Below are 14562 nucleotides of genomic sequence, written 5' to 3'. Positions count from 1 at the left end.
TAAAATTAAGAAAAAGAAAATTTAGATGAAATACCAGAAAACACTTCCTGACATTGAGATTTTTTAGGCTGTTGTGAGTTCTCAAAGGAAGTGGAAGAAGCTTGCTTGGGATATTTAAATCTAAGTGGGACAAAACGTTAAATGTGCACACAAACTGCAAGCTACAATCTTGCATCAGCAGGCAATGGGCTGAATTACTTAACAAGCCCCTCTTTTCCATCACTCCTGTACTTCTACAAAGTAATTGCTCTCAGCATTTGCCTAGCCAAAAGTGTAACTTGCATTTGGTCTATACTGTACAAGTCATAGCTTCCGCTGTTTCCCTGTGTTCTTGTTTGACAGATTTCCCACTCTTTTGCTCAGTAAATTTTACTCACTTTGTTCTACTGCTCTTCCCTACAACACACCACTCAAGTTTTGACTGTCAACCTTTATTGAAGTCTCCAGTTTTAAGAGTTTTCATGGCTATGTTCTTTACAAAAATATTAGGATGATGGCATCATGAGGTTAGCAAAATTTTCCAGATCAATCAGGTCTTCCAACCCACTGATTGGCAAGAGTTATATCTAAAACTAAGGTGGCAAATTAAAACTTAATAAAAGGACACACTTCTTCACACAACTGCAACAAGTAGCCTGTGGAACTCATTGGAACACAGCGGAAAAGAGCTTAGGAGGATACAAAAGGAGGTTAGACTGATTAACAAGAATATCCAGAATTATAACTGTAAATTTTGAAAAACATAAGTTTTGGAAGAGACATAACCCTTGTGTTTCATGTCTTAAGTTTACCTTTAATTACTGGGAACCAGAAGAAAACGTTTCCTAAGCGTAGATCCTCCTATAACTGTCTATTGCACGGTTTCTTGCAAATTTCTCTCAAACACTGCGAACTGCTCACTATGAGTAACAGGATGAGAGACTAGAAGGACTACTGGTCTGATCCAGTATGAGAATTACTATGTTCCTATTTTTTTACAAAGGAAATGTTTAAAAAAACATCCAAGCAGTTTTTAGAAAAACACAGTTCCACCTCCTACGTGTGTGTGGGACTGATTGCACTAAATACCAAACTACAGCTCTGATCCTACTAAGGGGTTTATGCATATGCTTAATTTTACACATTGCAAATAATCTCATTCATTTCAGTGGGACTGCTCCCAGTGCAAAAAGTTAAGCATATACAAAAGTCTTTGCAGAATAAAGGACCAAGTATATAGGCTATTTTAGAACAATTACCTTCAATGCGATTTGCAATCCAATCCATTTCTTATACTCATCAGGTTCAAGCAGAAATTCAGGCATAACATGAGGAAGGCATGCTCCTTGGCTTCTGAAATAATACAAAAACAAAAATAAGTAGACAGGAAAGATCATTTTTAAAGACAGCCCCCAATTTCACACCCACAGTTTTGTACAGGCTATCTAACTGTAGGTGAAAACCAATAGCTACAATCAACTTAGGGCACAAACAACAGAATGCAGACATCTGACCAAGTATGCGACTGAACACACAAATCAGATATTCAGATTCTGAACGATCATTTACTACTGCAATTGATTAGAGTAATAAATCAGAGGTGGGATTGAGACCCAACAAGGATTGCTAGTTTTGAGAAAGCCTGTTTCTGGAAAAATGGCCAAAGAGCCTTAGAAGTCTTTTTGCCAATAGGCTTTGCATAACCGTTTTTTAATTCCTATGAAAGGAGGTTACTTTTACAGATGTTCTTCAAGATGTACAGTCCATATACATACTCCACAGCTGGTGAGTGCACATCCACTGGGCACACATCAGACAACTTTCTGGTCAGCAATATCCACTAGGGCAGTGTACAGGCCCTTCCTCTCTTTGTGCATTCCAGTGAGAACATAAACAGTGGAGCCTCCTTGTTGGGTTGTGGAATATGTATGAGGCCTACAGATCTCAAAGACCATCAGTTACTGTAAATGTAAACCTCTATTTCTTCTCCCGATGCTACTCTGTATACATATTCCACAGTTGGTGACTCCCAGCCCACAATGGAGGTGGATATGAGGAGTGTTTGTGAGTACGGACGGCAGCATAGACCTTACAAATGTAGCATCATCCCTGGATGCTTGCACCAATAATGCATAGTGCTTCATAAACATCTGTATGAATGACCAAATTTCTGCATTGCAAATGTCCTGGATTAGCAGTTTTGCTAGCGAGGCTACTGGGGTAGACTGAGCCATGGTGGAGTGGACCATCACACTGCCTGACACCTGCCTCCCCTAGTCTTGACCCATTGGACAATCCAGTTCTATAGCATTTGTGTAGTCACAGCCTGCCTTTTGAATGTCTCTATGTAAGACAGGAACAGCCTGGGAGACTTCCTGAAGGATCTCATCCTGTCAAAGCAGAACAATCTAGCTCTGCACAACTCCAGCATGTTTAACTTTTATTCTGCTCTCCCAGCATGAGGCATTGAGAAGAACACAGGTAGGTAGAGGACCTCAATGACATGGAATTTGGACACCATCTTAAAAAGAAATCTGGCAGGTGTCCTCATGGATACTCTGTCCTTGCAGATGACAGTATAGGGTGACTCTGCTATTAATGCTTACAGTTCCCCAATTCTCCTGGTCGATGTGAATGACAAGAGAAAGGCAGCATACCTGAAAAGATAGGGCAGGGAGCATATAACAATACACTCAAAGGGAGTCTCCATCAGTTTTGAGAGGACCAGATTAAGGTCCCATGATAGGCCTGGATCCCTGACTGGCAGATATAGAGCCTCGAGAGGACTTGCAGGAACCTCTTTGCCAAAGGTGTGAAAAAAGTGAGGATAGTCTAGTTGGTGGATGGATAGCTGAAATAGCCACCAAATGAACCCATAACAAGCCCAACGAAAGAGCAGAGTGCTTCTATTGCAACAAGTAATCAAAAATCTCTTGGTCCCCAGAATTCACGGGGAACAGCTGGTGTTGTCATGCTCAATTTGCAAACCTTGTCCATTCAGAGAGATAGTTATCCCTACTGGAATCTTCCCTGTTACTAAAGAGCACCTTCTGGAGGTCTCACAAACATAATCTCTCCACCAGTGTTAACCAAGGAGCATCCACACATCTGGTGGAGTGAACTCATGCTCAGATGCAAGGTTAAGACCCTGGTTCCAAGCCAGGGGTTCAGAAACAAGGGGTAGAGTGATCAGCTGCACTATAGAGAGGTCATGGAAGTCCCTGAGCCACATCTGTCTTGACCAGAGTTTGGCTACAAAGGTTACTCTGGCCTTCTCCACCTGAACTTCCAAAATACATCAGGGAAGAGGGGGATGGGAGGGGATACATATACAATAGTTCCTCTGTCCATGGGAGGAAAAAGGCAGCTGAAAGAGACACTGGACTGCACCACCAACCCTGAGCAGAAGTGGTGACCTTTGATACCATAGAACTTTTCATATTCAATAATCAGGACCAAATACTGTCCACCTGCTCACTTTGCCATAAGGCTTTTGCAGGCTTCAATAGTCCTTTACTGATTGTGTTGATAATCAATAATTAATGACCAGTAATTTGTCAATAATCAACTATTTTAATTGCTATTACATATTTAATGAGTTATGGCCTCTTGATTTTCTCTTTTGTTTAATAATACCAGACCCCCAACAAGTCAGGTTTGATTGGATTTATTAATCAAACAGTAAGTAAAAACAGCACATACACAGAGGCCTAAAACTACCAACAGCTGTGAAAGACCTTCCCTGTAGTTTCTGACAGCCTGTGTGCACTCTGCTAATGGTTTCACTTCCCCTATGATTTAGGGACAACTATACCCTTGTGGCCCTTATGTCTCATTCTGGTCCTTATCTATTTCCTCTTCCTGGAATGTACTACCCCTTATCTTAAGTTATTGCCAAGGCTTCTTGTTCCATTGCAACTTCCCAACTGTCTTAACACCCAGTTAGTCAGTATTTATGCCCTTTTAGGGATAATTCCATCTGTTATACATTTTGCAGTTAGTGCACTGTAAAAATATATCTTATGAACAGCTTTCAAAATAGGTTAAGTGTAACCACATAGTACAATTTCATTCTTCATTAGATTTAATTTATGCTTAAATGCTTTCAGGCCAGCCTTGAAAGCTTTCTTGATTTATCTTGTCAATAACTGAGATTGCTATACATTCCAGGACTGACAAGTGTAAGAGGAGGAGTTTGTGTGGCACACCCTGGGCCTACTCAGTGTGTATTTCCAAGACTGCCATCTCCTGTCTCATGAGATCTTGGAGTATCTTGTAGTCCTTGGGAGCAGTGACCAACTGATCTGTTGCCAGGCACCATCAAGGGATGAAGAGGCTGTAGTGGCTGGTACCCTTCTGCCTTTCACCATGAATCTGCTGCACTGGAGCCACCTGTTCCTGGCCCTGGTTCTGGGGGCACAGCAGGGACAGATCCAATCTCAGGTGCGACAATGGTAGTCCGTGCCTTAAGCATGCTAAGGAAGCCACCTCAAGGTAATATTGCAGTCCCGAAGAGGCCCACATGCCATAGTCTTAAGGTGTAGGGGACCAAACTCTCTGAAATCATTGATACATGTACTGGCCAGGTCAGTACCCCACTCTACCTTCAGCTACAGGTATACACCTCAAAATCAAAACTGCCAAGTCATGGGACCTAGCTAGAGGTGGCTGCAAGCTTTCCCAGGAGTTGGAAGATGAAAGTAAGTAGTCATCTGGGAAAGGTGGCACCCACCACCTGGGTGAAAGGGAAACATGACAGGTGCCAGAAACATTGATGTCACCAGGTCCAAGAATCTGAACAGCATCATGGGCAAATGCAGCACCAATAGCTAGGAAGGCATCTACCCTAGAGATATAGACCATGATCTGGGGTGACAGAGCCCCTCTGGGTAAGTGTGATAGTAAACATATAAGTATTGGTGCTGAAGATCCCAGGACAGTGAGTGTCATAGTCAGTCTTCTACCAGGTGCTGTAGCAGCTGGTGATCATTTCAACTGCCTTGGTACCAAAGAGGTAAACACAGGCATAGGTAAGGCCTCTATCACAACTGGGTCCTCTCGGTTGGTACCAGCTCCAGTGCTCAAGGAACTTTTCCTAAGTTTTGAGGCACCCTTTATGTCCAGCAGCCTAGTAGTCTTATTCAGCCTGAGTGAGGACAGAGAGGGCAGCCACCACCTCTTCTCCTTGGAAGATTTCCACTCTGAGTCCAACCTATCTCTATGCTTTCCTTGACAGAGATGCCACGGTCTTGAGCAATCCCTCAGCTAGTTTCAAAGTCAATGCATTTGAACAACTTCTGGACACCTGGAACCCAGGGTCAGAATCTGGCTCCAATCAACTGCTCCATAAGGAAAGCCCTCAAGTAGGTTTCCCTCCTGGGTTCGCTTCAAAGAGGACCTGCAGATTTCACAGCACTCTGGGACTTGCCCCTCATCAAGGAAAAACAGATGTCTCATCTGTTCATTGTTCAGAGTCATATCTGCCATGGCAACTGGCATCACTAGTGACCGCAGGGGAAGAGAGCCACTTCTCCCCACAATGTCCCCTAAAGCTGCCCTACTTTAACTAAACCAACCCTGCTCACTAATTACAAACACTTAAGTGGAGGTTAGTCCAAAGAGAGTTGCTCTGACATATACCACAGGTGGTAAAGAAGGAACTGGGGTATGGCAATGAAGCTCCACCCTTTAAACCCTAGTAGAGAGACACAAGGAAACATTGGATGCATGCACTGTCCCAATGTGTACTGCTGACGAGAAAATTCTCTGATGCGTGGATATGAACTTACATGTTCCGCAGTTGGTATACGGATTAGCACTCGAAGAACCAACTGCTGCAGCCTGTTGACTAGGACAAAAATTCCCTATTTAATTTCAATATAAAAGATGCAAATTGAAATGTGAGAAAGAAACAGTCATGAACATAAAAAAATGCGCTTTTAAACCAGATAGTTATAATTACAACAAATACAGAACCACTATATTAGCATAAAAATGCACCTTATCCCATTGTTTGACATGAGATTTAAGAGAGGGGAAAAAGGAAAAGAAAGTGGAGGGGGACTAAGCGCATAATAATGGATGTTGAAGTATATAGTGGAGAGGACAAAGAGAGCAGTGATCATCAAAAAGCTGTAATCATGTTTACAAAGTTCTCTTTAATTGGGCTTTCTGAAGTAAGAATGCCTTGCAGCATCTCCCAACATTTGGATGTCTAGATTGTTTCGACTGTAAGCAGTCAGGATGAGCTCTACCCTGACATCCGGTAGAAAGAATTTCAAAGAGTGTATTTGCATAGGCACACCTACCCCATCCCAGGCTGCCGAGCTGTGCGATTGCTTTGTGACAGAAATGACTCAACCTCAGTTGGGTGGTACTTGATAGACAAGGGACATGGGTTCCAAAACCCAGTGAATTGAGAGAGGCTGGGGACAGGTATCTGTGCCTGGTGGTGCAGTCTCCTTGTGGAGCCAGAAGCACCAGTTCCACCCACTCCTCTCTCCACTGTGGAATGTCAGAGTTGATTTCTTATTCCCTTAAGAATCTAGATACAGGTTACTGAGCTGAACTCATTTTGGGCTAATGGTGCACAAGCACTGGGGCTTCCCTACTATGAGCTGAGATCACTAAGAGTTGAAATCACTAAAGAGCTGAAATTACTGAGCTGAGAGCACTGAGTACTGTGCTAACTAGTGGGGGAGCCTGAAGCTATACTGCGGAACAGAGCAGCTGGTAGAGCGGTGTGGAGCAGTTTGTGGGGACAGCTGGAGCAGCCCACGGAGCGAGCGGAGCCGAGCAGTTTGCAGGGACAGCTGGAGCAGTTCACGGGACAGCTGGTGGAGCTGAGCGGCTGGCAGAGCGGAGCGGAGCAGTTTGTGAGGACAACTGGAGGAGCAGAGTGGAGTGGCTGGTAAAGCGGAACAGTTCGTGGAGAAGGCAGAAGCCGAACCCCACGGAGAGGCAGGGCAGTTGGCCCCGGACCACGTAAGGTGCCCCTTTCTACCCAGGCTCGGGGGAGGGATGTCTGCAGATAGACTCTCGAACTTTGGGGCTGCACTGACCCAGGACAGAGACTTTTGGATTATGGGACTTTGGGACTGTGGGTGATTTGGGGGTTGCTGGACTCAAGAGCCCAGGGAAAAAGGACACGGCCCAATTTCCTAGGGTGGGTCTTTGCTCACAGTTTGGTCTATGAACTGTAGTTAAGGTGTTTTCCCAATCTAATGCTTGTCGTTTATCTCATGTAATTAAACCTTTTCTACTACATCGAGACTCTGTGCTTGCAAGAGGGGAAGTATTGACCCTTCGAGACAGCTAGAGGTGTGTGTAAGATTTTCCCAGGTCACTGAGTGGGGGCTTGAGCTGGTTTGGCATTGTGTTATTGAAATGAAACCCCTGGATACTGAACCCGGCCCTTGCTGCTGCCAACTCAGAGGGGCGGAAGGGTTACACGACTTGATAGTAGTCTGTTTGCAAGTTTACAATCCTAGCTGTTTATCCTGCATGAAAACATTTTGGCTAAAGAACAACTCCCAAAACAAACCAGACATCCCAAAATAGCGAGGGAGGCAATCAGCTGTATATTCTTCTCTCAGACCAATGGTATCCGGGCTCTAACAATCACTCATATTGTCTGTTTCCTAGTGAAGATAAGTTTCCAACAACAAAATGCCAAACAGATGAAACACTTTGTTTTGTAAACTCAAATGAGAGAAATGGGTGATGGGCCTACCAAACTGGCAGACTGAGTATTCTGGGTGGTATGATTACCTAACTCAATAGTAGATTAGGAATTAAAGGAAGGTAATGCAATTAATGTGAATCATCATAGGTTTATGGAAAACATATCCTGTCTAACTTTATTTTGTTTAAATGAGATTACAAATTGGGTTGATAAAGGGAACAGCAATAATATACTTAGAATTTTCTAAAGCGCTTTACCTAGTACAACACCACATTTTGATTAAAAAACTAAAACTATATAAAATCAACATGCCACACACTAAATGCATTAGAAACTGACTAACTAATAAATCTCAAAATGTAATTGTGAACAGGAACGGTAATCAAGAAGATGTGTTTCCAGTGGGGTCCCACAGGGATTGGTTCCTAGCCCTACACTAGTTAACTTTTTTTATCAATAACTGGGAAGAAAGCATAAAATCATCACTGATAAAGTTTGCAGATGACAAAAAACTGAGCAAATGGTAAATAATGAAGACAACAGGTCACTGATTTAGAGTGCTCTAAATTGCTTGGTAAATTGGGCCCAAGAAAACATTGTGTGTTTTAATATGGCTAAATATAAATGTATATATCTAGGAATAAAGAACACAGGCCATACTTACAGGGTGGGGGATTCAGTGACTGAAAGAGATTTGGGGGTCATGGGGAATAATTAGCTGAATATGAGCTCCCAGTGCGATGGTGTGGTCAAAAGGACTAATGGGATCCTGGGATGCATAAACAGGAGAATTTCAAATAGGAGTAGGGAGGTTATTTTACCTCTCTATTTGGCACTGGCGTGACACTTGCTGGAATACTGCGTCTAGTTCTAGTGTTCACAATTCAAGAAGGATGTTGATAAACTGACAAAGGTTCAGAGAAGAGCCAGGAGAATGATTAAAGCATTTTTAAAACATGCCTTACAGTGATAGATTAAGCTCTTCAAGTCTATTTAGCTTAACAAAGAGAAGGTTCAGGGGTGACTTGAATGCAGTCCATAAGAACCTACATGGAAAACAAATATTAAATAATGGGCTCTTCAATCTAGCAGAGAAAGGTATAACACGATCCAATGGCTGGAAGTTGAAGCTAGACAAATTCAGAACGGAAACAAAGGTGTAAATGTTTAATGGTGAGAGTAATTAACCATTGCAATAATTTACCAAGGATCATGGAGGATTCTCTCTCACTGGCAAATTTAAAAATCAAGATTGGATGGTTTTCTAAAATGTATGCTCTAGGAATTAGTTTGGGGAAGTTCTATGGCCTGTGTTATACAGGAGATCAGACTACAGGATCACAATCGTCCCTTAAGGCCTTGGAATCTATCACACTAGTGACTCCAGGGTGACTATTTCTCTCTTTTTCTTCCCCTCTGTTAGCTTTTTGGCAGCTTTGCACTTGCATTGTAAAACTGGATTCTTCTAAACAAGCTGAGGCTAAATCCCAACAATACTCATATTATACCAGTTGAGAATCGGAGGAAGTATAAAGAGAAGAACATTGGCTTAGTTCTCCTAAACTTAGTTGAGGAGTCACTTCAGAGTACTACTGTAGAGTTCAGAATCTTGGTATGACATTAGAAAACTAGATATCAGCAGGATCAGAGATGTTTTTTGCTGTCTGAAAAACGTTACCACCATGTTAAGACCTGTGATGAAATTTCCCCATCAACTTGCTACAGCAGGGAAAAAAAAATAAACCAATTAGAGAGATATGATCACACCTGTGGTATAACTCATGGATTGCATCCTGGCCAGAGAGGTCTGAGCTACATGATAGTCCATTAGATATCCCAGCCTCACAAGCAGGCTTAGGGAGCAACTGCAGAGGAGGCAAGACTCTCCTGCAGGGGAAAGCCCAGACATTTGAGGCTTTCTGTGGCTGGACAGCAGAGTCACAGGAATACATCTAACTCCTGTGGTGGACGTCTGGAACAAGGGTCCAGTGTTCCAGAAGAGGAACAGGGAAAAGAAGGGACCCACAGGGAGCAAGGTGTCTCCTATACCAGATTAGAATTTTTTACAATTCAGTATAACAGTGAGATAAAATCTGCTTTTACAGGAACATTTTCTTTCCATGCTACTGATCCCAAGAATATTGACACTTTAACAACGAAGCCACACCTTACCTCAGAAATGCCAGTTTTACATTATCAGCCTAATGTTCAAGGATACTTCACAGTTTGTTCACAGTGAAGCATTTCTCATTTTGGTTTACAAACTGCTTTGCTTAAAAACAAAACCCTGCAGTTTTCCTTTTAAAAGGAAGAATAGTTTAAAGTCTTTTCCTTCCTTCTAAATCAGAAGGCTATCACATTTAGAATTGAACAGCCTTATCAAAACTTCTAATCAGGGTCACTTTATAATCTAGTTTATGGTTGATTCAAATTTATATATATATAAACACACACACACACACACACCCCTCTTGGGGGTAATGAGCCAATTCTATTAACCTACATTGGGCAATTTATATGTGAGAGGAACTTCCATTTCAACCAATATGGCCTAAAAATCCTATGTTTGAGCCTAAAAGTATGTATAAATCTGGACAGGCTGCCTCCAGTGCAAGAATTTTTTTTCAACTAGAAGTATCGAAACACAAACCATCCATATCAGTGCCAGAGCCAGAAGAATCCAAGCCCAAAATAATGCTGTAACTATCACAAGAATCGATAATTCTAAAAAACTTAATGATGCTACTGTCTGCCAACAGTTACAGTATTGGAAATCTCACTTACGGGTGCTAGCCTAGATACTTTGCAACTGCTTAGACAACTGTGCAGCACAGCTTTCATCAGCTCTCATGAGCCAAGAGATTAAGACGACAGGAAAGGTAAGTAATATAGTAGCTTTATGCTAATAAACAGCTGATTGCTGGTTTTTAAAAAAAAAATCTGTGCTTTAGCTCAAAGGCTAGAATATAAAGAAGCATTACTGGGAAGAGGATGAAGAACTCTAAGTAAAGTTTACAGAGTACAATAAGCCTTCTGACTCCTTGTTCAGAGAGATTTTCACAGGTCTTTTCATTTTAAATTCCTTTCAGTGTGTTTCAACATCTCTAATGTTGTGAATAGTAATCAGTTGAGTTTATCTTATTATGTAACCTGCTTCTCATTGCAAAGTAAAGCACTATACATTTTCATTAATGTGCTGTATAACTTTTATTCACTTTATAACTTTAAATTGATAGGTCTTAGTTTAGGATCAGAGAGGAACTAGCCTATTTTCTTGCAGCAGAGTTATGCTCCGTTAGCAATCAAGAGGAAACACATAAAGCATTCATAGAACGTTTTGCATTCACTGTGTTCAAACTCTACATAGTGGCATGTGTGTCTCAGATCATACAGATTTCAAAATTTGATACAATGACCTCAAATTCTCTTAACAAAAGTGTTTTAATCTAAGGCACCAAACAAACAAACAACAAAATGAAGCAGTAGCATTGGCTCTGGGATTCATGAGTCAAGTTATCCATAAATTTGCAGGATCTGTGCTCTCTCGAATATAAGAAGGAAGCTTCACAAAGTTCCTCTCTTTAAGTTCTCAGTTCTCTTTCCATTGATTTTTCAATTAGGTGATATGATGTGGCCCCTGCATCCTAGGAAAAATAGCCTGACAATGTTCTGTTTATTTTTTTTAAATGACATATCACCATCATGTCAGAAACAAAATCAGTTCCTCAGCTTTAGAGTGGTTATTTAACATTTCATAACATGCCACCACCAAACTTCACAGATTATATCACTACCAAGTTCATCATAATTTGCAGTAAACATCACACTTTTAATACATGAACCAAAAAACAGTGTAAAAATACAACGAAGAAAAAGCATATTATTCAATGGGAAAAGTATTTAAACTACTCAAGCACAGCTGAGGAAATAAAAGCTAGAAAACCTTTATCTTACTTGAGGAAAGTGAGCATTGTAGAATGCTGCCAATGGAGCTGGATTACTCGTTCAATAGGATCAGAGGGCAATGACTGGCTTGAAGTAATTCCTGGTAGCAACTGTCCACTCAGATGGAGTAACATGTCATAAACAGTCTTCGTATCTTTGCCGAGGTTTTGTTTAATAACTTTTTCATCAGATGAAGTCATCTGGATTTTACACACATCACTAAACGGGGGGAAAACTTAACTTTACTGTTTTAAATACATTAAAACAGACTTGCATTAAAGAATAACTATTGTACCATTAACTGTGGTGAATTCATTAATAAACCATTATGGAAAGGTCTGAGGAATGGACTGTGAAAAATACAGTACTTCCTGATTTCTATACAGATGTTATGACAAAATATTTTTTTTTATTTGGTTAGACTACTTAATACAACTGAGTCTGTGCTAGTCACCATTAACTTTCCAGTACAATTTCATTTTCACCCTATATAAAAACCCTACACATTTGGGAACCAGCCAAATGAGAGAATGTCTTTTTCTTTCAGTACTATCAAAAAGCTAGGACTAACTCCGGTGATTCATCTAACTGTTGATAGACACCAGGTGCAAGGGGCTGGTGACAAAGCCCTACTTACTGGAATTTGCTTCCCCTGTTGACTCATTCATCAATTTGTTGACCTTGTGGGCAGGGGGAAAGGCGCAACTATTTATTTACATAGTTTTGCCTTGAGATAGTGGTGACTGTCAGAAACTGGGTTCATTCTGGGATCAGACTCAATTTCAGTTGTAATAAGCATTGTATATGGTTTTAATGTTGCACATGCTCTCAGAGCCTCTTGTTTGGGAACATTTTAAAAACGGGAAAAAATAGACCTTTTTGTTTTACAATGCATAAAAAGTATGACTAATTAAAAATATCTTTGGGTTTCTCCATTTAGTCAGTTGCATATTAAAAGTAACTTGGTCATAAACATGAGTCATCCAAGAATGTTTCTAATGATGGAACATACATTGGTACAATGCAGCATTTTCCTAGGAAACATTTAAGAAAAAAATTACAATTACCGTCTTAGTGAGTGGGGAATAGAAATAGGATTGGGTCCCTTAGACCAACCAAAAAGAGTGAACCAGTTCTGAACTGCAGTTATCACTTTCTGAAAGAAGATGTATTCCTCTGTGGCTTCGTCAGGAAAAAGCGATAATTGAAATTTATTTTCTCTCTCCTGACTTTGGCTGTCAGCTTCATTCTTCTTCACCCATTCATTTTCAAGCATATTTTCCGATTCTGAGTAATACAAAAAGTATTCTAAATTTTCCTTATCCATTTTCCAGTACAAAAACAGCACTTTTTAAAAACACTAATCTTATTGAGACAACAAAGAAATAAAATACAGGGATCATATGAACTGTTACTTATATTGATTATTCCTGACAAGTGACAAGATATACATTTTGGAAACAGCAAGCCTTGCATTTCTGTGTCCTATCTTTATTTAGAAAAGGAGAAATGGTTATTGCACAATCAGAAAAAGATAAATACAGAACATTCAAACTTAGCATATGAAATTATGGGCAGTAATCCTGCCAAAATATTCTAAGAAGTGGCTCCAATAAGGATAGTTTTCAAAGCTTGTCCAGGCAAGTTCCATACCCCAGTGATATAGAAATGCACAACTGGCTAAGTTATCTTTGCCCAAATTATCAGGTACTGTATAAGCCTCTAATACTGGAAGAGGTTTGTTTGTATTATCAGTTTATTGTATTGTATATCATCATTGCCCCTACTTCTCAAAAAACCTGATATTGTTGAATACTATATTGCATATTATCACTATCATGCCTAAACTATAAAAAGTTAGGAAATACGAAGTTAAGGATTAGAAGTTTATCAAATCAAGCACTCTGATGCCAGAAAATGCATTGCTCATGCAACCTTAATTTGGCCCCCTTGTGCATATATATTGTGTATTACATGCAGGAGGTGATTACCTGTGAAACATTTGGAGTAAGTGACTTGCTCAGCATTCCATAGGAACTCTGATTCTACCCCTGACTGTACCACAAAGTCTCCAAACCTTTAATAACAGTTTGGTTAATTCCAATTCCATTATGTATTTCCCCTTTGTGTTTATGTCCTCCAGACATTCTATCATCTGCTCAGATGGGATGGGATAGTTTCCCAAATATTCACCGGCTACACTCATTGTCATGCACCATAGCAGATAAGACTTTTCTTTAAAAAATTTAAACACTGCAGCAGTAAGCAGAAATACTGTTACAGAAATCTATATATTTAAATATTAATTGATGTTTTACCTGAAGAAGAACCTTCATAGGCTGAGTTAGTGACTGCATAGAGGAAACTGGAGGAAGTACTATGAGACAGTGATCCTGGAGTGTAACAAGGATGCGAAACAGCTTCTCCATAGTTGTAGATTATCCCATTATGGTCTATAAAATACAGATTTTTGAGCTTTAGTTTGATTAAAATGCACAATAAAAGACATTTCCCTACTGGCTGTGTATTAATGGTTCACATACACAGTTATCTGCTATTAAATCTTGGTTTCTTTTGCAGCTCAGTTTATCAGGTAACACTTACAGTTTGGCTGATGGTAACATGGCACATCTCTAAACAGTAACTGAAGAAAAAAAAGTGTGTGCAATTCCTTCCCCCCCCCCCCATAATCTGTACATCTCAGGTATGGGCACCTGCTGAATAAACTCGAGGAGCATTCCCAACTCTAAAGTTCTCAGTCAGTAACCAAGTTCCCTTTTAAGGCATGTCTAACCCCAGCTACTCATTCAGTGGGTCTCAGTGTTTCATAGTCAGTCTTTTCAAAGCACTACCAATCCCACACATTTCACAAAACAAATTAAAAAGCAGCATCTACAGAAGGCTCAAATCTGTTGAGATGAGCGCAGGAGTAACAACACAGAAATGTAATTCAT

General features: G+C 40.5%; 1 protein-coding gene across 1 annotated transcript in view; it reads right to left on the bottom strand.

The window, feature by feature from the left end:
* Positions 1-14562, bottom strand: part of CFAP47 (cilia and flagella associated protein 47) — a 680893-nt gene that overhangs the window by 530506 nt on the left and 135825 nt on the right. Inside the window, exons 28-31 of the mRNA XM_050936444.1 lie at positions 13927-14061; positions 12676-12895; positions 11618-11827; positions 1239-1332 (exon numbers count right to left, since the gene is read on the bottom strand). Coding sequence (XP_050792401.1) covers positions 1239-1332; positions 11618-11827; positions 12676-12895; positions 13927-14061 — 659 coding nt within the window. The remainder of the gene's footprint in view (positions 1-1238; positions 1333-11617; positions 11828-12675; positions 12896-13926; positions 14062-14562) is intronic.

The sequence above is a fragment of the Gopherus flavomarginatus genome, chromosome 1 (assembly GCF_025201925.1).
Source record: "Gopherus flavomarginatus isolate rGopFla2 chromosome 1, rGopFla2.mat.asm, whole genome shotgun sequence".
Taxonomy (NCBI): domain Eukaryota; kingdom Metazoa; phylum Chordata; order Testudines; family Testudinidae; genus Gopherus; species Gopherus flavomarginatus.
This window is presented reverse-complemented; position numbering and strand designations above follow the sequence as displayed.